This window comes from Pipistrellus hanaki (assembly GCF_964339955.1).
Source record: "Pipistrellus hanaki genome assembly, chromosome: 2".
In the NCBI taxonomy this organism is placed as follows: Eukaryota; Metazoa; Chordata; class Mammalia; order Chiroptera; family Vespertilionidae; genus Pipistrellus; species Pipistrellus hanaki.
Window position 1 is genome coordinate 188947799 of NC_140504.1, and position 14907 is coordinate 188962705.

Sequence of the window (14907 nt, forward strand, 5' to 3'; positions counted from 1 at the left end):
TACATGACTGAGTTGAGGCCCAGATGGAATGGCTACAGTGGGATGACAGTAGAGAAGGCTGTTCTTGCTACATTGATTTTTGAATTTTACTAAACATGGGTTAAAGGAATGCAACCCATCATACATACTACTTTGATCTTTTTTCAGGCAGCACATTAATGAATAATTATATATCATTTTTCAAATGCACAGTAGTTCTCTATCAGTGTGAATGAAAAGCTCTTTGATTTTTTTCATGATCTCATTTGATGATCCTTTTCCCATTAATTTAACATAAGTACATTTATGAGATTCTCTGGTGCCCATATGGGCAGCACTGTGCTTCTGGTCTGTTTACCTAGATTTGCTCTGTTCTAGGAATTGATATTGGCACTGGAAATTCTAATCCTGGCATCAGGGGGTCCTGTGAGAGAGCATGGCTTTCTTAGGGTAGCATACCATTTAGAGGCAGAGATCAGAACTATCTTAATAATTGTTTTAAGATATTTTATGCCTTTTCCACTTTATTGACATTTTCGCTAATGGTGCAGAATCAGTGGTGGGTCAAACTGCTGGTACCTTAGCATGAATCAAGTACCAAAATATACTATTAATGAATATGTTATTCACCAATCTACATTCTTAAAAAAAAAACCCCACCAGTTTCACTTAAATATCTTTGAAATAGTAAAAATTACCAATCTCCTTGATGGCATGGTGGGAACAAGTATTTTCAGTAACCTGACTTTTGGCATGTGGCAGTTGGGTGAATTAATTTAGCTAAAGGCACTAGTTGGTCAGATGTAAATAAGAAAAGCAGTTTCCTCTTTTGAACACTTTTCCGTGTAAACTACTTTGAGGTGAAAACTGTTAAGTTAATCTGAGATGCTGCTCACCTTGGGGAGAACAGTCAAATCAGAATTAAGAAGTTTCATAACAGAAATTCTGTGTATAAATTCACTGAAGTGGCAAAGATCAATCATGATCTTTTAGAATTTTGTCAGATATGGGAAAGATTGCATTTTTGTGTTTTTTGTTATTCAGATGTAGGAAATCTTTGAATATTCTGCATACTAATCCCAGACATGATTTGCAAATATTTCCCCCCATTCTTAGTTTTTTTTTCACTTTCTTGATGGTATGGTGTCCTTAGATGCACAAAAGTTTTTAATTGTTGAAGTACACTTTATCTCTTTTTGTTGTTGCTGTTGCTTTTGATGGCATATCTAACAATCTTTTGCCACATTTGAGGTTATGCAGATTTATCCTAGTTTACTACTAAAATTTTACAGTTTTAGCCTCTACCTTTAGGCCTTATCCATTTGAGTTAATTTTTATAAGACATATCCCTAATGGGTCAGAACTGATAATATTAAAGGCATTATAGCTATTTCCAAAGCAACTGTATTTTAAATACTGTTTCTTTTGAGAAGTCATGTATAGTGTCTTTGTGAAATAGGGTATAGTTTTGAAATTCTGTCCTTATTTTTATGTTACATAGTTTCCTTTTTCATTATCAAAAACTTGGTTGAAAGGAGAAAGTGGAGCCGAAACCGGTTTGGCTCAGCGGTAGAGCGTCGGTCTGCGGACTGAAAGGTCCCAGGTTCGATTCCGGTCAGGGGCATGTACATTGGTTACGGGCACAATCCTGGTCAGGAGTGTGCAAGAGGCAGCTGGTTGATGTTTCTCTCTCATCGATGTTTCTAGCTCTCTATCTCTCTCCCTTCCTCTCTGTAAAAAATCAATAAAATATATATAAAAAAAAAAGAAAGGAGAAAGTGGAGAAGGCATAAATTGACTGACATTACTATATTGCCCTAAAGCTTAAAGAAGACATACTGCAGAAAAATATATTTTTCATTCATTTGTTTTTATCTCCTGAAATTAGTTGCCTGTGTCTTCTTTAAAGCAGTAGGCGAAATGAGTTTGTACTTTCACTTTCCCTTTCACTGAGGCAATAACTCGAGGCTGTCACTTTAAGAATATTGCTTATGCTGAGCGTTGGCATAATAGCTTTTCTTGTAGTGGAGTGGGGCAAAGTTTAGGACATTCAGCTGGGAGTTGTAAATGGAGCATAAGTGTTTCAGCGAGTTGGAGGAAGATCACTCTGGACTTTCACTACTTGCTTTCTCACTTGTCAAAATCTACGTTTCGAGGAGTTACTGACTGCGAGTCAAACCCAAGGTCAGTTATGATTGCCATCGCTCCAAAACTCTCCTCAGGAGAGTTTATCATTCATGAAATTTCAGTAAACATTGGTGCTTAAAAAAAAAAAAAATTGGTCCTTTCTTTCCTTCATGGTGTAACTAGGAAACATTCAGATCCTTACGTAATCTCCCCAGAGATCCTGGGTTTCTCTGATAAAATTTAGTTGCTGAATTTTTTTGTCAGTCTAATTGACATTTAATGTGTAGCGTATATAGTGAGTACTTTAATAATCCACTTAAAGTCTATTGTACTTTCATTCTCTTTAAACTTCAAATTTTATTGAATTCTGAAAGTTTCAATTTTTTTAGAAAAAGTGTGTAGAATTAGAATTTTTTTGCATTCATATTTCTAGTTAAGTTTTAATTCAGTTATTACATTCATATTTCTAGTTAAGTTTTAATTCAGTTATTACATTCATATTTCTAGTTAAGTTTTAATTCAGTTATTACATACTTTTAACGATTTTCCTTATATTTCCTAATGATATGTAGTTCAGCAGTTTGAACCAGAAGTGTCAAGTGGTTGTGCTATTGTATTTCAGTCATGAGGTTTTAGAAATAAAAATGTGTTTTGGAGCACAGCACATGCATATTACACTGCTCATTGATTGAATTCTAAGTGGTGCTGTGAGAAGCTATTTATTTGTTACCCTGAGCTCTAAGGGAAATAAGTGTCCAATGAAGTATGCTTGAGATACAGAGGCTGGTGAGAGCTGGTAATAAGCTTAAGGGTTGGCAGAATTAGGAGGAAGTATGCTGTAGTCTAAGAACTCTACATGCGTATAAATTCTTTGAATTGACCTGTGTTTGGAGAAAATGCCTAGCAGTGCCTATTTCATATGATTTATGTGGATTTTTTAAGTGGAAAAGGTGATAACCAGCCAAGTTGCAAATGACTATAATATTATTTTTAAATTAAAATATAATTCACATAATTTACAGTATTCAATTGTATAATTCAGTTATTTTATCGTACTTATGAAGATGTGCAGCCATAACCACTAAGATTAAAGGAGAAAATTGCTCTGTAATAGTGAGTAGTCATTTGCCATTGGGAATATGATTCAACTTGGGCCAAGAATTTGGGACTTTTCAGTTTTAGAGCCACACCCCATTGATTCTATTATGAGATGAAATACTATTTTAGTTTTGTCTTATAGATAGGGCCAACCATATTTTGATATATATATATATTTTCATATAGTATAAGTATTCTGCCTTTGTATACACTGATGTAATAGAAGAGCACGGTCTTTAGAATACAGGGAGACTGGCCTGGTACTTTGCCTTGCTAACTTGGGTAACTTACTTCATCTTGCTGAACCTTATTTTACCAGAGTACTATAGAATGAGTCAGTAAAGATAACCTGGTTGGTTATGTTGTGGTATGCTTTACGTTCAGATCTTCTGACTTCTTTTTTTAGTTTTCTTTTTATAGGACTGTGTTTTTGTTTTAAAATAATTATTTTTATCTAAATGTTCTTTCAAGAAACAGTTCATTTATCAGTCCCACACAATATTCTGTTGGTCGTTTTCAGAGAATGAAGCAAATGAAATCAATGTTCTTTATCTGTTGCCAAGGAAAAAGAATGTTTGTTAACTGGATTATTGGCCAAATACATGATTGTCTCTTTAGAAACCTTACAATTAAATATTGTTTGCCAATAAAGTAACTAATAGTAATCAGAAGCCCTAACCTTCCCTTTTGAGGACATAGTACTGATAACTCATTTGAGAACTTATTCTCACATAGTGAGAGAGCTTTCGCTAGAAAAAGCAGTAGCAGTTGGCTTTGCAGAAGAAAGAATAGCCTCATATTTTTTCATTATTTGTGTGACCACCATGCAGAACTATAATTCAAAGGAAGTTTTATTTCAGCCAAGGGTAATCTTATTTCTAAAATAGTTGACAAGAACTTGTTTCCTGAAACTTGTTAGGCTTATGTTTCTGCATTGCAAACATATATATAGTTTGGATGAAGCAGTTTATTAATGACCTGCTTTAGCTTTGTTATTTCTCAATGTGGCATTTAAATCAGTTCTTCATGCATGGGGGTGCATTGGCAGTGCATTGAATTGTTGTCTGAGGTGGCTAGTTTAAGAACTGTCGAGAGACTATTTAGGGTTATTAATTTTGAATGACTAAAGCATAGGATTTCATTTCATTTTGTTTTTTCTTTAACCTCAGTAAATGTTGCTATTTAGATATAAAGAATTTCACGTTTAATGATTCTTTCAGACTTCTGCAACTTGTCATCATTCATATAAAATTATCTGCAGCTGTCACTCTGTCTTTCAAGCTTGTTTCATTGAATTAGAAAGGAACATAGTGTGAGAAGTATTAGTGTGAGTAGTATTAAATATTAGTTACAATGAAGGAAGGATTCTCTCATTTTTGGGTTTACTGTATTTACATAGTCATTCTTTTAAAAATACATTGAAATTAGTATGTAAATAATTTATATTTATTGCAGAAAAAGCACATTATATAGTTATGTAATCCTACCATCCAGAGATAATTGCTGTTAATCTTTTGTGCCAATCTTTGGTTGTCATTCTTTTAAAAAAACATATATATTTTATTGATTTTTACAGAGAGGAAAAGAGAGGAATAGAGAGTTAGAAACATCGATGAAAGAGAAACATCGATCAGCTGCCTCCTGCACACCCCCCACTGGGGATGTGCCCGAAACCAAGGTACATGCCCTTGACCGGAATCGAACCTGGGACCCTTCAGTCCTTAGGCCGATGCTCCATCCACTGAGCCAAACCGGTTAGGGTATGGTTGTCATTCTTAGAGTTAAAAAAAATATCACCTTACCAGATAGAAGACCCTATTACATTTTTCAAATTTCAGAGCTAAATAGAATGATAGTCTTTTGTCTTTTAACAGAATGTCTTGACAACATGCTGACACAATTTAAACTAAACTATGATGGAGAGCTTCTTTTTAAAATGGTGGGTGGATATGAGGGAAAATAGCAGCTAAAAGAGAAAAACAGGGAAGCAGTTGTATTCTCTATTCCTTAGCGAAAAGACTGGGCCTTTGTCAGCAATTTCCTGGTTGATGAATTAGTCTTATCTTTCTGAATATCCTGCTTACATTTCCTAGTCTCTTTCTAGGGAAAGGAAAGGTGGTAGATTTTCACCAGAGGCCTAAAGTTTGGAGGCTTGTTGTGTAATTGTATTTGTTTTGAGTTTCCATGGAATGCTTTATCATGGGAATCACTTTTGGAGAGGTTGATCTAGTTACATTAGGATATTTGAAATACTTTGTTTTCCAGTTTCTGTGGAGAATTAAGGGTATGACCCCTTGGTGACAAAGGTTGGGTCATTGACAGCATTTGGTGGTGGTAATTTTCTCTTACTGCTAACATGTCCACTTTTGAGATCTCTTACCCTTAACTCGCTCTGTAGAATCCCTAGAGGACCTGGGCAGCAGCCCCTGGAGGACCGGATCTTCGCACCCGCGGTCTCGGCGGTGTACAGCACGGTGAGTGATTCACAACTGCTCATAGTGTGTGTCTGTTTCCCCACGTGAGCCTTTGACGCTACAGGCAATGCTTGTTTGATAGGCATATGATAGATTTTTTTGGCAAAAGGTTCAATAAAATCCCAAATAGAATTAGATGTATATAATTTAATGCAGTGAATAGACCTTTCCCCATCTTAGTAATTTAAGAAGTGATTTAACAAAAATGATTAAGCTAGATCGGCTCATACATCTGTCTTTGTTAAAAAAATATTTTTATTGATTTCAGAGAGGATGGGAGAGAGGGAGAGAGAGAGACAGAAACATCAGTGATGAGAGAGAATCATTGATTAGCTGCCTCCTCTATTTCCTCTACTGGGGATTCAGTCAGCATGTCCTATTAGGGAATCAAGCCGTGACCTCTTGGTTCATAAATCGTCTCTCTTCTTTTTTTTTTTTCTTTCATAAATATTTGCCTTTGGCCTTATATTGTGATTTCTTTTAGGACATTGTGAGGTTTAATTTTCTTTTTGGGTATCTTTTCTTAAAATTACTTTTTTTTTTTAACACATTTTTAAATTTTACTTTTCCCCCTCTCTACATGTAAAAATACAGAAAGTTTGGAAAAAAAACATGGGAAGGAGATTTAATTTATGTTAAATGATTGGTTCAGATTCATAAATTGAAGGGATTTAAAAGTTAGAGGTTGAAGGTAATAGCATTAGATGCAGATTTCAGCTATCTAACAGTGAGCCTGAGAGAATTTTGGGGAGAATAGGGAAGGTAGACATATCTTTTAAATATTTTAGTTCATTGTACTGTTTATTCCTAGGAATATGACAGGGTGCTTTACAGAAACTCACAGTGTAGTGAAGAAGATGAGTAAATAAATAATTATAATCTTAAGGTTATATGATAAAGCAATGATTCTTATCCCTTTGGGCTATGAATTATTTTTAGAATTTGAAAATGGTTACAATGCTTTCTCCTCAAAAAAGAACATGTACAATTTTTTACGATATAATTTTAGAATTTCACAGACATCCATCAGGTTAAGAATAGGATTAGATATGTGAATGTGCTATTATATGGTAAAGGAAGAAGTCACTTTGCTGTGGAAGTGACACTAAGCTGGAAGGGACAGAACTCTATGCTTAACTCCTCACCTAAATAATGTTTACATATATTAATTTTTCTCAACAAAATCCCATTCCTCACCCAGTATTCATTTCTATAAATAGTACCACATTCTCTCCGTTGCTCAGTCCAAGATCCGTGACATCATCCTTTGGTCTTCATTCTCTCACATCCCACACCCAAGATATCATATTCTACTTTCAAAATACAGATCACATCCATTACTCCTCTCTCTTACTGCTGCCTTTGTAGAGCAAGCCATTATCTTTTGCCTGTATTATTACAATAATTTCCTTAACTGGTCTCCTTGCTTCCACTTTACCACCACAAATACCCGCCCGCCCTAAACATAGTATACTCTTTCTATAGTAGCTACTTCCTTTTAAAGGGAAATTCAGATTTACTGCTCTTAAGTTTCCATTGGCTTCCTGTTACACCTAGATTAAAATCCAGAATCTTTACCATGGTCTATAATGCTCCACATACTTCTTGGATTTCTGTCTCTAACCTTTCTATATTCTAGCCACTCTGGCTTCCTCGCAGTTCTAAGACCACATTCGGCATGCTGCTATCTCTGGGACTTTGCACTGCTCTCTTTGTACTGGAAATGCTCTTTCTCTAGAAATCTGCAAGGCTCACTTCCTCACTCTTTAAGTTTCTACTTAAATGCTACTTTTCCAGAGAGCCCTAGTTAAAGTAGAATGTCCACTCATTTTCCATCCCTTTATTCTGCCTCATTTTCATCAAGGCACTTATTACTACCCACTAATATATAGCTTATATATTTTTTCCCTATCATTTCTAGCTCACACAAAGGTAAGCTTTATGAGGACTGAAGGTTTGGATTGCTCACCATGTTACCAACACCTAGAATAATGCTTGACATGCATTAAAAACTTAAGAAATACCCGACAAATGTTGAATGAATATTACATTCTAATAATAATGTACAACCAATTATTTGAGATGTTTCAAATAGCATAGATAAAGCTAATATTATAAAGTGAAAAAATTAGAATAAAATAGCTTATATAGAACTTTAAACACAGAAAAAAATAATACCAATAAGCCCTGGCAGGGTAGTGCAGTTGTTTGGAGAATCATCCCAATATGTCAAGGTTTCGGTTCCGTCCCTGGTCAGGGAAGATACAAGATTAACCAATGAATGTTTGAATGAGTGGAGCATGAATTCTTCTCTCTGTCTGTCTGTCTCTCGCTTTCTCTCTCACAATTAATAAATACACAAAAATCCTGAAATATGATAGTCTTCATTTTTTGATCAGTTGTTTTCATTCTTAATAATTTTAGTATCTGCTGCACCTTTACAATGTTGTACACTTTATTTTTTAAAAAATATAATATATTTTATTAATTTTATACAGAGAGGAAGGGAGAGAGAGAGAGTTAGAAACATCGATGAGAGAGTCATCGATCAGCTGCCTCTTGCACACCCCCTACCGGGAATATGCCCGCAACCAAGGTACATGCCCTTGACCGGAATCGAACCCGGGACCCTTCAGTCCCGAAGCCGACGCTCTATCCATTGAGCCAAACCGGTCCCGGCCAATGTTGTACACTTTAACTGAATGTAGGACAGTGGTTGACCAGGTGTTTTGACATTCTTAGTTCCCCTTTTTCTAAACCCCGAGATGATAAATTGACTAGAGGCCCAGTGTATGAAATTCGTGCATGGGTGAGGTCCCTAGGTCTGGCCAGCAATCATGGCCAATCAGGGTTGGGCTGATCGGGGCCTGCCAGCCTGAGGGAAGGACAAAAGGTGAGGTACCCCAGGAAGTTGGCTACCGGCCCCAGAAGGGAGCCAGCCCTCGGCCCCCCTGGGAAAGGGGCCCCTCTGCTGCCACCCACTCTTGGTTCCCCATCCTAGCCCAGGGCTCAGCCCTGATTGGGTGATGAGGGTCTGCTGGCCGGGTGGAGGGACCACAGGAGGTTGGCTAGCCAGGGGAGGTTGGCTGTGGGAGTGCACTGACTACCAGGGGGCAGCTCCTGCATTGAGCATCTGCCTCCTGGTGGTCAGTGTGCATCATAGCGACCAGTCATTCTAGTCATTTGGTCGTATTGGTCGCTTAGGCTTTTATATATATAGATCGTTATTCCTCTAGTGTCTCGGTCCATTAGTATCATTTCTGTGTCATAAAATAAAGGCTAACTCTCAATTCACCTCCTCCCTCCTCAGCATGTCGTGTCCATATGTTACTTTAATTGAATTGGTTAAATTATTTGAAAGGCAAACATACCTCCTGTCTAGTTGTAAAAAAGTATAAAGCAAGATTTTACTTATGTCTGAATTGTGGCTTTATGCCCTGTGTCAGCCATTTTAGGTAGGTTCTCTGCTGATACTCAAAGAAGTATAAAAGTAGGACTCTATAAAGCCTTCGTGTTACATGTTTTTATTTATTTACTTATTTAGCCTGGTTTATATAAGTTTCTCCTTGAATCATTAATTAGAAATGAGTAGGATACTTTTGTCATTATCCCTCATCCTTTATAATAAGAGGCTAATATACAAATCAACCAAACAGTGGGACGACTGGTCGCTATGACATGCAGTGAACACCAGGAGGCAGATGCTCAATGCAGGAGCTGCCCCTTGGTGGTCACTGCACTCACACAGGGGGAGTGCCGCTCAGCCAGAAGCCGGGCTCACGCCTGGTGAGTGCAGCAGCAGTGGCAGGAGCATCTCCTGCCTCCATTGCAGGCATGTGGTGAGAAATGAGGGGTCTCAGACTGCAAGAGCCTGGACTGCGAGAGGGATGTCTGACTGCCGGTTCTCCCGGGAGGGGGCCTGGACTGCAAGATGGCGCAGGCCGGGCTGAGGAACACCCACCTTCAGTGCACAGATTTCATGCACCGGGCCTCTAGTCCTATATAATAAAAGGGTAATATGCAAATTGACCCTAATGGCAGAAAAACCAGAACGACCGATCAACCAGTCACTGAGGCATACTGACCACTTCTTGGTACTTTTCCCTGGGGCTCGGGCCTAAACTGGCAGTCAGACACCCTTCTCACAATCCTAGACGCTGGCTTCTAATCGCTCAGCCTGCTTGGTTGCCCTAACTGCCCCCTGCTGCCGACCAGGTCACCCCCTACTGCCCCCTCCCTGCCAGAATTGACGCTCCTCACGCCCCCCCCTCCCCCCGCTGCCCTGATCATTCCTTACTGAAACCCCTGCTGGCCTGGTTGCCTTCAACTGCCCCCCTCTGCCAGCCTGGTAGCTCCTAACTGCCCCCTCTACTGGCCTTGTTACCCCCAATTACCCCTTCTGCCAGCCTAATTGCCCCTAACTGCCCCCCTGCTGGCCTGGTCACCCCTTACTCTCCCCCACCGTCCTGGTCACCCCAACTGCCCCCCCCCCCCCCCCGCTGGCCTGCTTGCCCCCACCCCCGCTGGCCTGGTCACCCCTCACGGCCTACTTTTCAGTCGTTTGGTTGTCCCTTACTAACACCCTCTGCCGGCCTGGTCATAGGCAGCCATCTTGTGAGGGTGTGAGGGTTAATTTGCATATCACCTCTTTATTATATAGAATTATATATATTTTTTAGCATATAATCTTTGTAAATATTGTGGGTCTGTTTTTCTGCATTTCTTGGTATCTGCTGAGTAATGACATTTCTTGGTATCTGCTGAGTAATGACATTTATGAAGTTAGGATTTCTTGTTAATATTTAATGTGGATTTGCTCATTAAATGTTAAATCACATACCTAATTAAAATATTATATAATACGTGCTTACTTGATTTTGCGCCTTTGAAAGAAGGATTAACCTTAGAGATATAGAGGATGTTCTGTTAAATGTCAGCTATAAATGGCTTTTGAATTTCTCAGATGAGAAAATAGTAGAAACAATAATCAAGTCATTTAATGATAGAGGACTCTGAAAATGGATTCTTAAAGCCCTGGGATATTCCCTTCAGAGCCATTTCACAAAGCCCTGTATGCATATTTTTAAAAACTAGCTGGTAAAATAAAATGAGTTATAAGAAATTGAACTGTCATAAGTAATTGTGTAGTAAGTGGAGTTGTAATTATTTTAGGAAAAATGAAACAGAACAATATTTCAAGATGTGCATTTATTATTGTTGCAAAGTTGATGACATATAAACTTGGATAGACATGGAAATATTTAACATCCGTTTCATACAATTTTCTTTTTATCTTTTCAAAGCACATTCTGGCTGTCACAGGATTGGCATCTTTGTCCATTGTGTCATTCTGTAGTTGCTTAATTGTCATCTAAAATGCAAATATTAAATAGAAGGGTGCTTAATGTCTTTAGATGTTACAAATCCTAGAGAAGCTTGACTATGTTAATTTTTACATTTGTAAAAACTGCAGCCTTTTAAAATTTCTTATTCAATGAACATTTATGTAGTTACTTTGTAAAAAAAAAAAAAAGTTCAGAAAAATTAATTAGGAGCATGTGTCAAGTATTTATTTCAAGGCCAAGTCAGAGTTTTTCTTGCTAAAAAAAGAAAAAATGACTAAAGATTATTGGTAATCAGCTAGGTTGGGTAGAAAGCTTTATGAAAGACATCTTAATCTCATTAAAGTCTTTCTGAAAATTGATCAAACATTTTATTAGGATTTAACTTTTCAGGAGATGCTAATAAATAACATCACACCAAAATTTAAGCCACACCATGTTTGGGGGCAGATTTCTTCCTTTAGGTAATTATGTGTTGGGCCAGGTTCTCTGGGAGAAAAAAGTAGTAGGAGAGAGGGTTCACTTTGTTGTGCTAACACTTTGGCTGAAAAGACAAAATGTAAACAAAAATCAGTGAATAGTTAAAGGGATTAGAGAGAAGAAAGTGTTTAACATTTCATCGGAGGTGAAGAAAGCTAAAACCACTCTAACACTAAACAAAAGCAAACTCCTCAAACTTTGACAGAGCCAAGATTGTCAGCCCATCAAAGCCCATGTGCTTTTCTCTTAAGTTTTTTTTTTCTTCAAACCTTAGCTTGTTCATTCATCACACATTTTTTAAAAGCATCTGCTGGCCAGGCATTGCATAGAGCACAAGGGATAGATACAGTGCTCCCTGCCCTGAGGATGCTTCCAGTCCAGTGGGAAAGCTGAAACTGGCGGGTAGTTTAAGTGCAGTGTGGTAAGTACTGGTAGAGATAGGCTGGGAATGTCTTGCAATTCTTGCAAGTGTGAAACTCAGCAAGGGAGACAGGGTGTTGAGAAATTGATCTCCTAAGAGGTAAGATTTGGGTTGTGTTTCTAAGGATAAGAAGAACCTATTCAGGTGAAAAAGGTATATGTTTGTGTGGCTGGAGGAATATTAGAGACTAAAAAAAGTATAAGGATATTTGTTATTCATTTCTTTTTAAAAAAATATATTTTATTGATTTTGTACAGAGAAGAAGGGAGAGAGATAGTTAGAAACATCGTGAGAGAGAGTCATCGATTAGCTGCCTCTTGCATACCCCCTGCTGGGGGTATGCCCGCAACCAAGGTACATGCCCTTGACCGGAATCGAACCCAGGACCTTTCAGTCCCCAAGCTGATGCTCTATCCACTGAGCCAAACCGGTTTCGGCCTTGTTATTCATTTCTGAAGCCCACCTAAGATTATTAGAATGAATTACAAGAGGGTAAAATTGCAGCTTCAGACTGTAATGATGGTATTAGCTAGAAGTCATAGCTAACCAACCTCATGACCACAAATGTAGATGCAGAAAGGTGTATAGACTGATTAAGGGCTTATTGACACTTTGTAATATTATTTATTTATTTTTTAATCCTCACCCGAGGATATTTTTCCATTGACTTTTAGGGGGAGTGGAAGAGAGAGGGAAAAGACAGAGAGAAACATCGATGATAGACACATCAATTGGTTGCCTCCAGCACGAGCCCTAACTGGGGCCTGACCCAGTCGGGAGGAGCCTGCAACCTACATATGTGCGTTGACTGGAATTGAATTTGGGACCCTTTGGTCCGCAGGCCGATGACACTATCCACTGGACAAAACCAGCTAGGGCGGTAATCTTTTTTTTTTTTTTAATTAATAGAGAGGAAGGGAGAAGAGAGAGAGAGAAACATAAATGATGGGAGAGAATCATTGATTGGCTGCCTCCTGCATATCCCCTACTGGGCATCAAGCCTGCAACCCAGGCATGTTCCCTGACTGGGGATCGAACCATGACCTCCTGTTTCATAGGTCGACACTCAACCACTGAGTCACACTGGCCGGGTGACACTTCGTAAATCTTAAGTATACTTCTGTATAAAACTTGCTGTTCCCAATAATGAATTTGTGTGATTAAAAAAAAAATTTAGAGCTCTGGCCTGTGTGGCTTAGTTGATTGGGCATCATTCAGTGCACCAAAAGAAAAAATTTAGGTTACATTTGATGTATGGTGCTAAAGATTTCATTCTAAAATAGTTACAGGAAAAAAAATTAAGTTTTGTTTAATATTTAAAGAGATTCATTTCTAGCTGTCTGGAAAATCTGGCATTGTAGAATGAATGACTTCCTCCCCAGGGATTTTAAGAAACTGAGGATGTAGCATAGCCTAGTATACGATGATCATTAAGTGTCATGGGAATGCAGGGTAAAGAGGAAAACAATAATGACGTTAGTGATTTCTACTTGTATAGGAAAGAAAACATATTAGGGATGCAGACATTTATAAATTACAGTATTTCTTTGTACCATCATACTCAGCAATAATATGGCATAGCTGTGTATATCTCTAGTAGTTTACCTTCTAATTCGTGTTGTAACTTGTACTACAATCAAACAATCAAAGCAGGTGCTGTGAATAGTAGCAAAAACTTGTTACTGTTGTATTTAAGTCATTGGTTGTTCAACTTTAATTGCATCAGCGTCACCTGGTGGGGCTCCTGAAATTACTTAGTAGGTCTGGGATGAGGCCCGTGAATGTGCATTTTAAAACAAGTTCCTAGGTGATGCTGATGCCACTGGTCCAGGGACCACATTTTGAGAACCACTGCTTTAGGATTAGTGGAATTGCTGCCTGTTCTCCTTCCCCATTTGTACAATGAAAATCAAATTTGTAATAATTTGATCCTAGAACTATTTGGCTAGCCTAATTATTAGGTAATTATTATGCCTAATACTAGGATCTTAAGCTAAACGTTTAAATGTTTATAAACAAATATTACAATAGCAACCATTTTTGAATTATTTTTCTATATGAGGCATTGTGATGCATTTGATCTCATTAAGTGTGTTCAATGAACTGCAGGATTTTTTTATTTTTTCCTTTCACAGAAGAAGAAACTGAATTTAAGTAATTTGCTTATATAATATCTGCATAGTGGAGCCAGAATTTAAACTCAGGTCTCTGAAAAACCCATGTTCTTTTATTAATAAGTTATAAATTGGAAAATGACTAATACCATTGTAGTTGTTCAATTTATACCAATAATCTCCCGACTAACGTACAATTTTGTCCACAGTGGAAAGCTAAGAGCTTTGATAGTGAGGCTTTTGGACATATAAAAAGAATGTGAATATCTCCGTTAGAAGCTATCACCTTCAGGTCAATTGTCAATTGTTCATCTGCTGACAACTGGGACAGCAAATGGCCTACAAAATATGTATTCCTTGAAAAATAAGGCATTTATTTCTTATGCCTTATTTTTATATGTGTCAAGTTAGTTTTACTAAAATGATTGCATTTAGTATAATATATATTCTTTACTACTATATTCCTTTTCCCAAGAACAGTTATTCCTAGTTGATTAGGATTTTACTACTAAATTGAAAAGGTCCTTAGCATCTTAGGCCACTTCTTTGGACAATGAAAGAAATAAAAATCTTTACCATCTTGGCCTGCTCCCTTAAATCCTGTAAGGCAGCCCTGGCCACCTGAGCTGTTCCTGGTATTTGAGTTGATATTCTAAGTTCTAAACTACCGATAACCATATTATAAATGGTGAGACTTGGTAGAATTAATGATATAATAAAAGTTTTATGCATAACTGTCTGAGAGGCCATTTGCCTGTAAGTCCTGTCGTAAGTATTCCTTACGTCCTGCCCTGTCCATAAGGACTGCAAAGACTTGAACAGATGAGAATCACAGTGATGATTGCAGTGTGGCCTCGGTTACAGAGAGGGTA

At 37.7% G+C, this 14907-nt stretch overlaps 1 protein-coding gene across 36 annotated transcripts in view; it reads left to right on the top strand.

The window, feature by feature from the left end:
• Positions 1–14907, top strand: part of EIF4G3 (eukaryotic translation initiation factor 4 gamma 3) — a 240507-nt gene that overhangs the window by 49932 nt on the left and 175668 nt on the right. For 29 of the 36 annotated variants that reach the window (XM_084874802.1, XM_084874781.1, XM_084874803.1 and 26 more), the window contains one exon: positions 5603–5678. The exons of 1 other annotated variant lie outside the window; for it this stretch is intronic. Coding sequence is in view for 28 of the 35 variants with exons in the window: in XM_084874781.1 (XP_084730907.1) it covers positions 5603–5678 (76 nt within the window). In the remaining 7 variants the exon portion in view is untranslated. Of the gene's footprint in view, positions 1–1958; positions 2164–5602; positions 5679–14907 lie in introns of those variants that run through there. 6 more of the 36 variants (XM_084874805.1, XM_084874804.1, XM_084874806.1 and 3 more) reach the window with 4 other exon arrangements.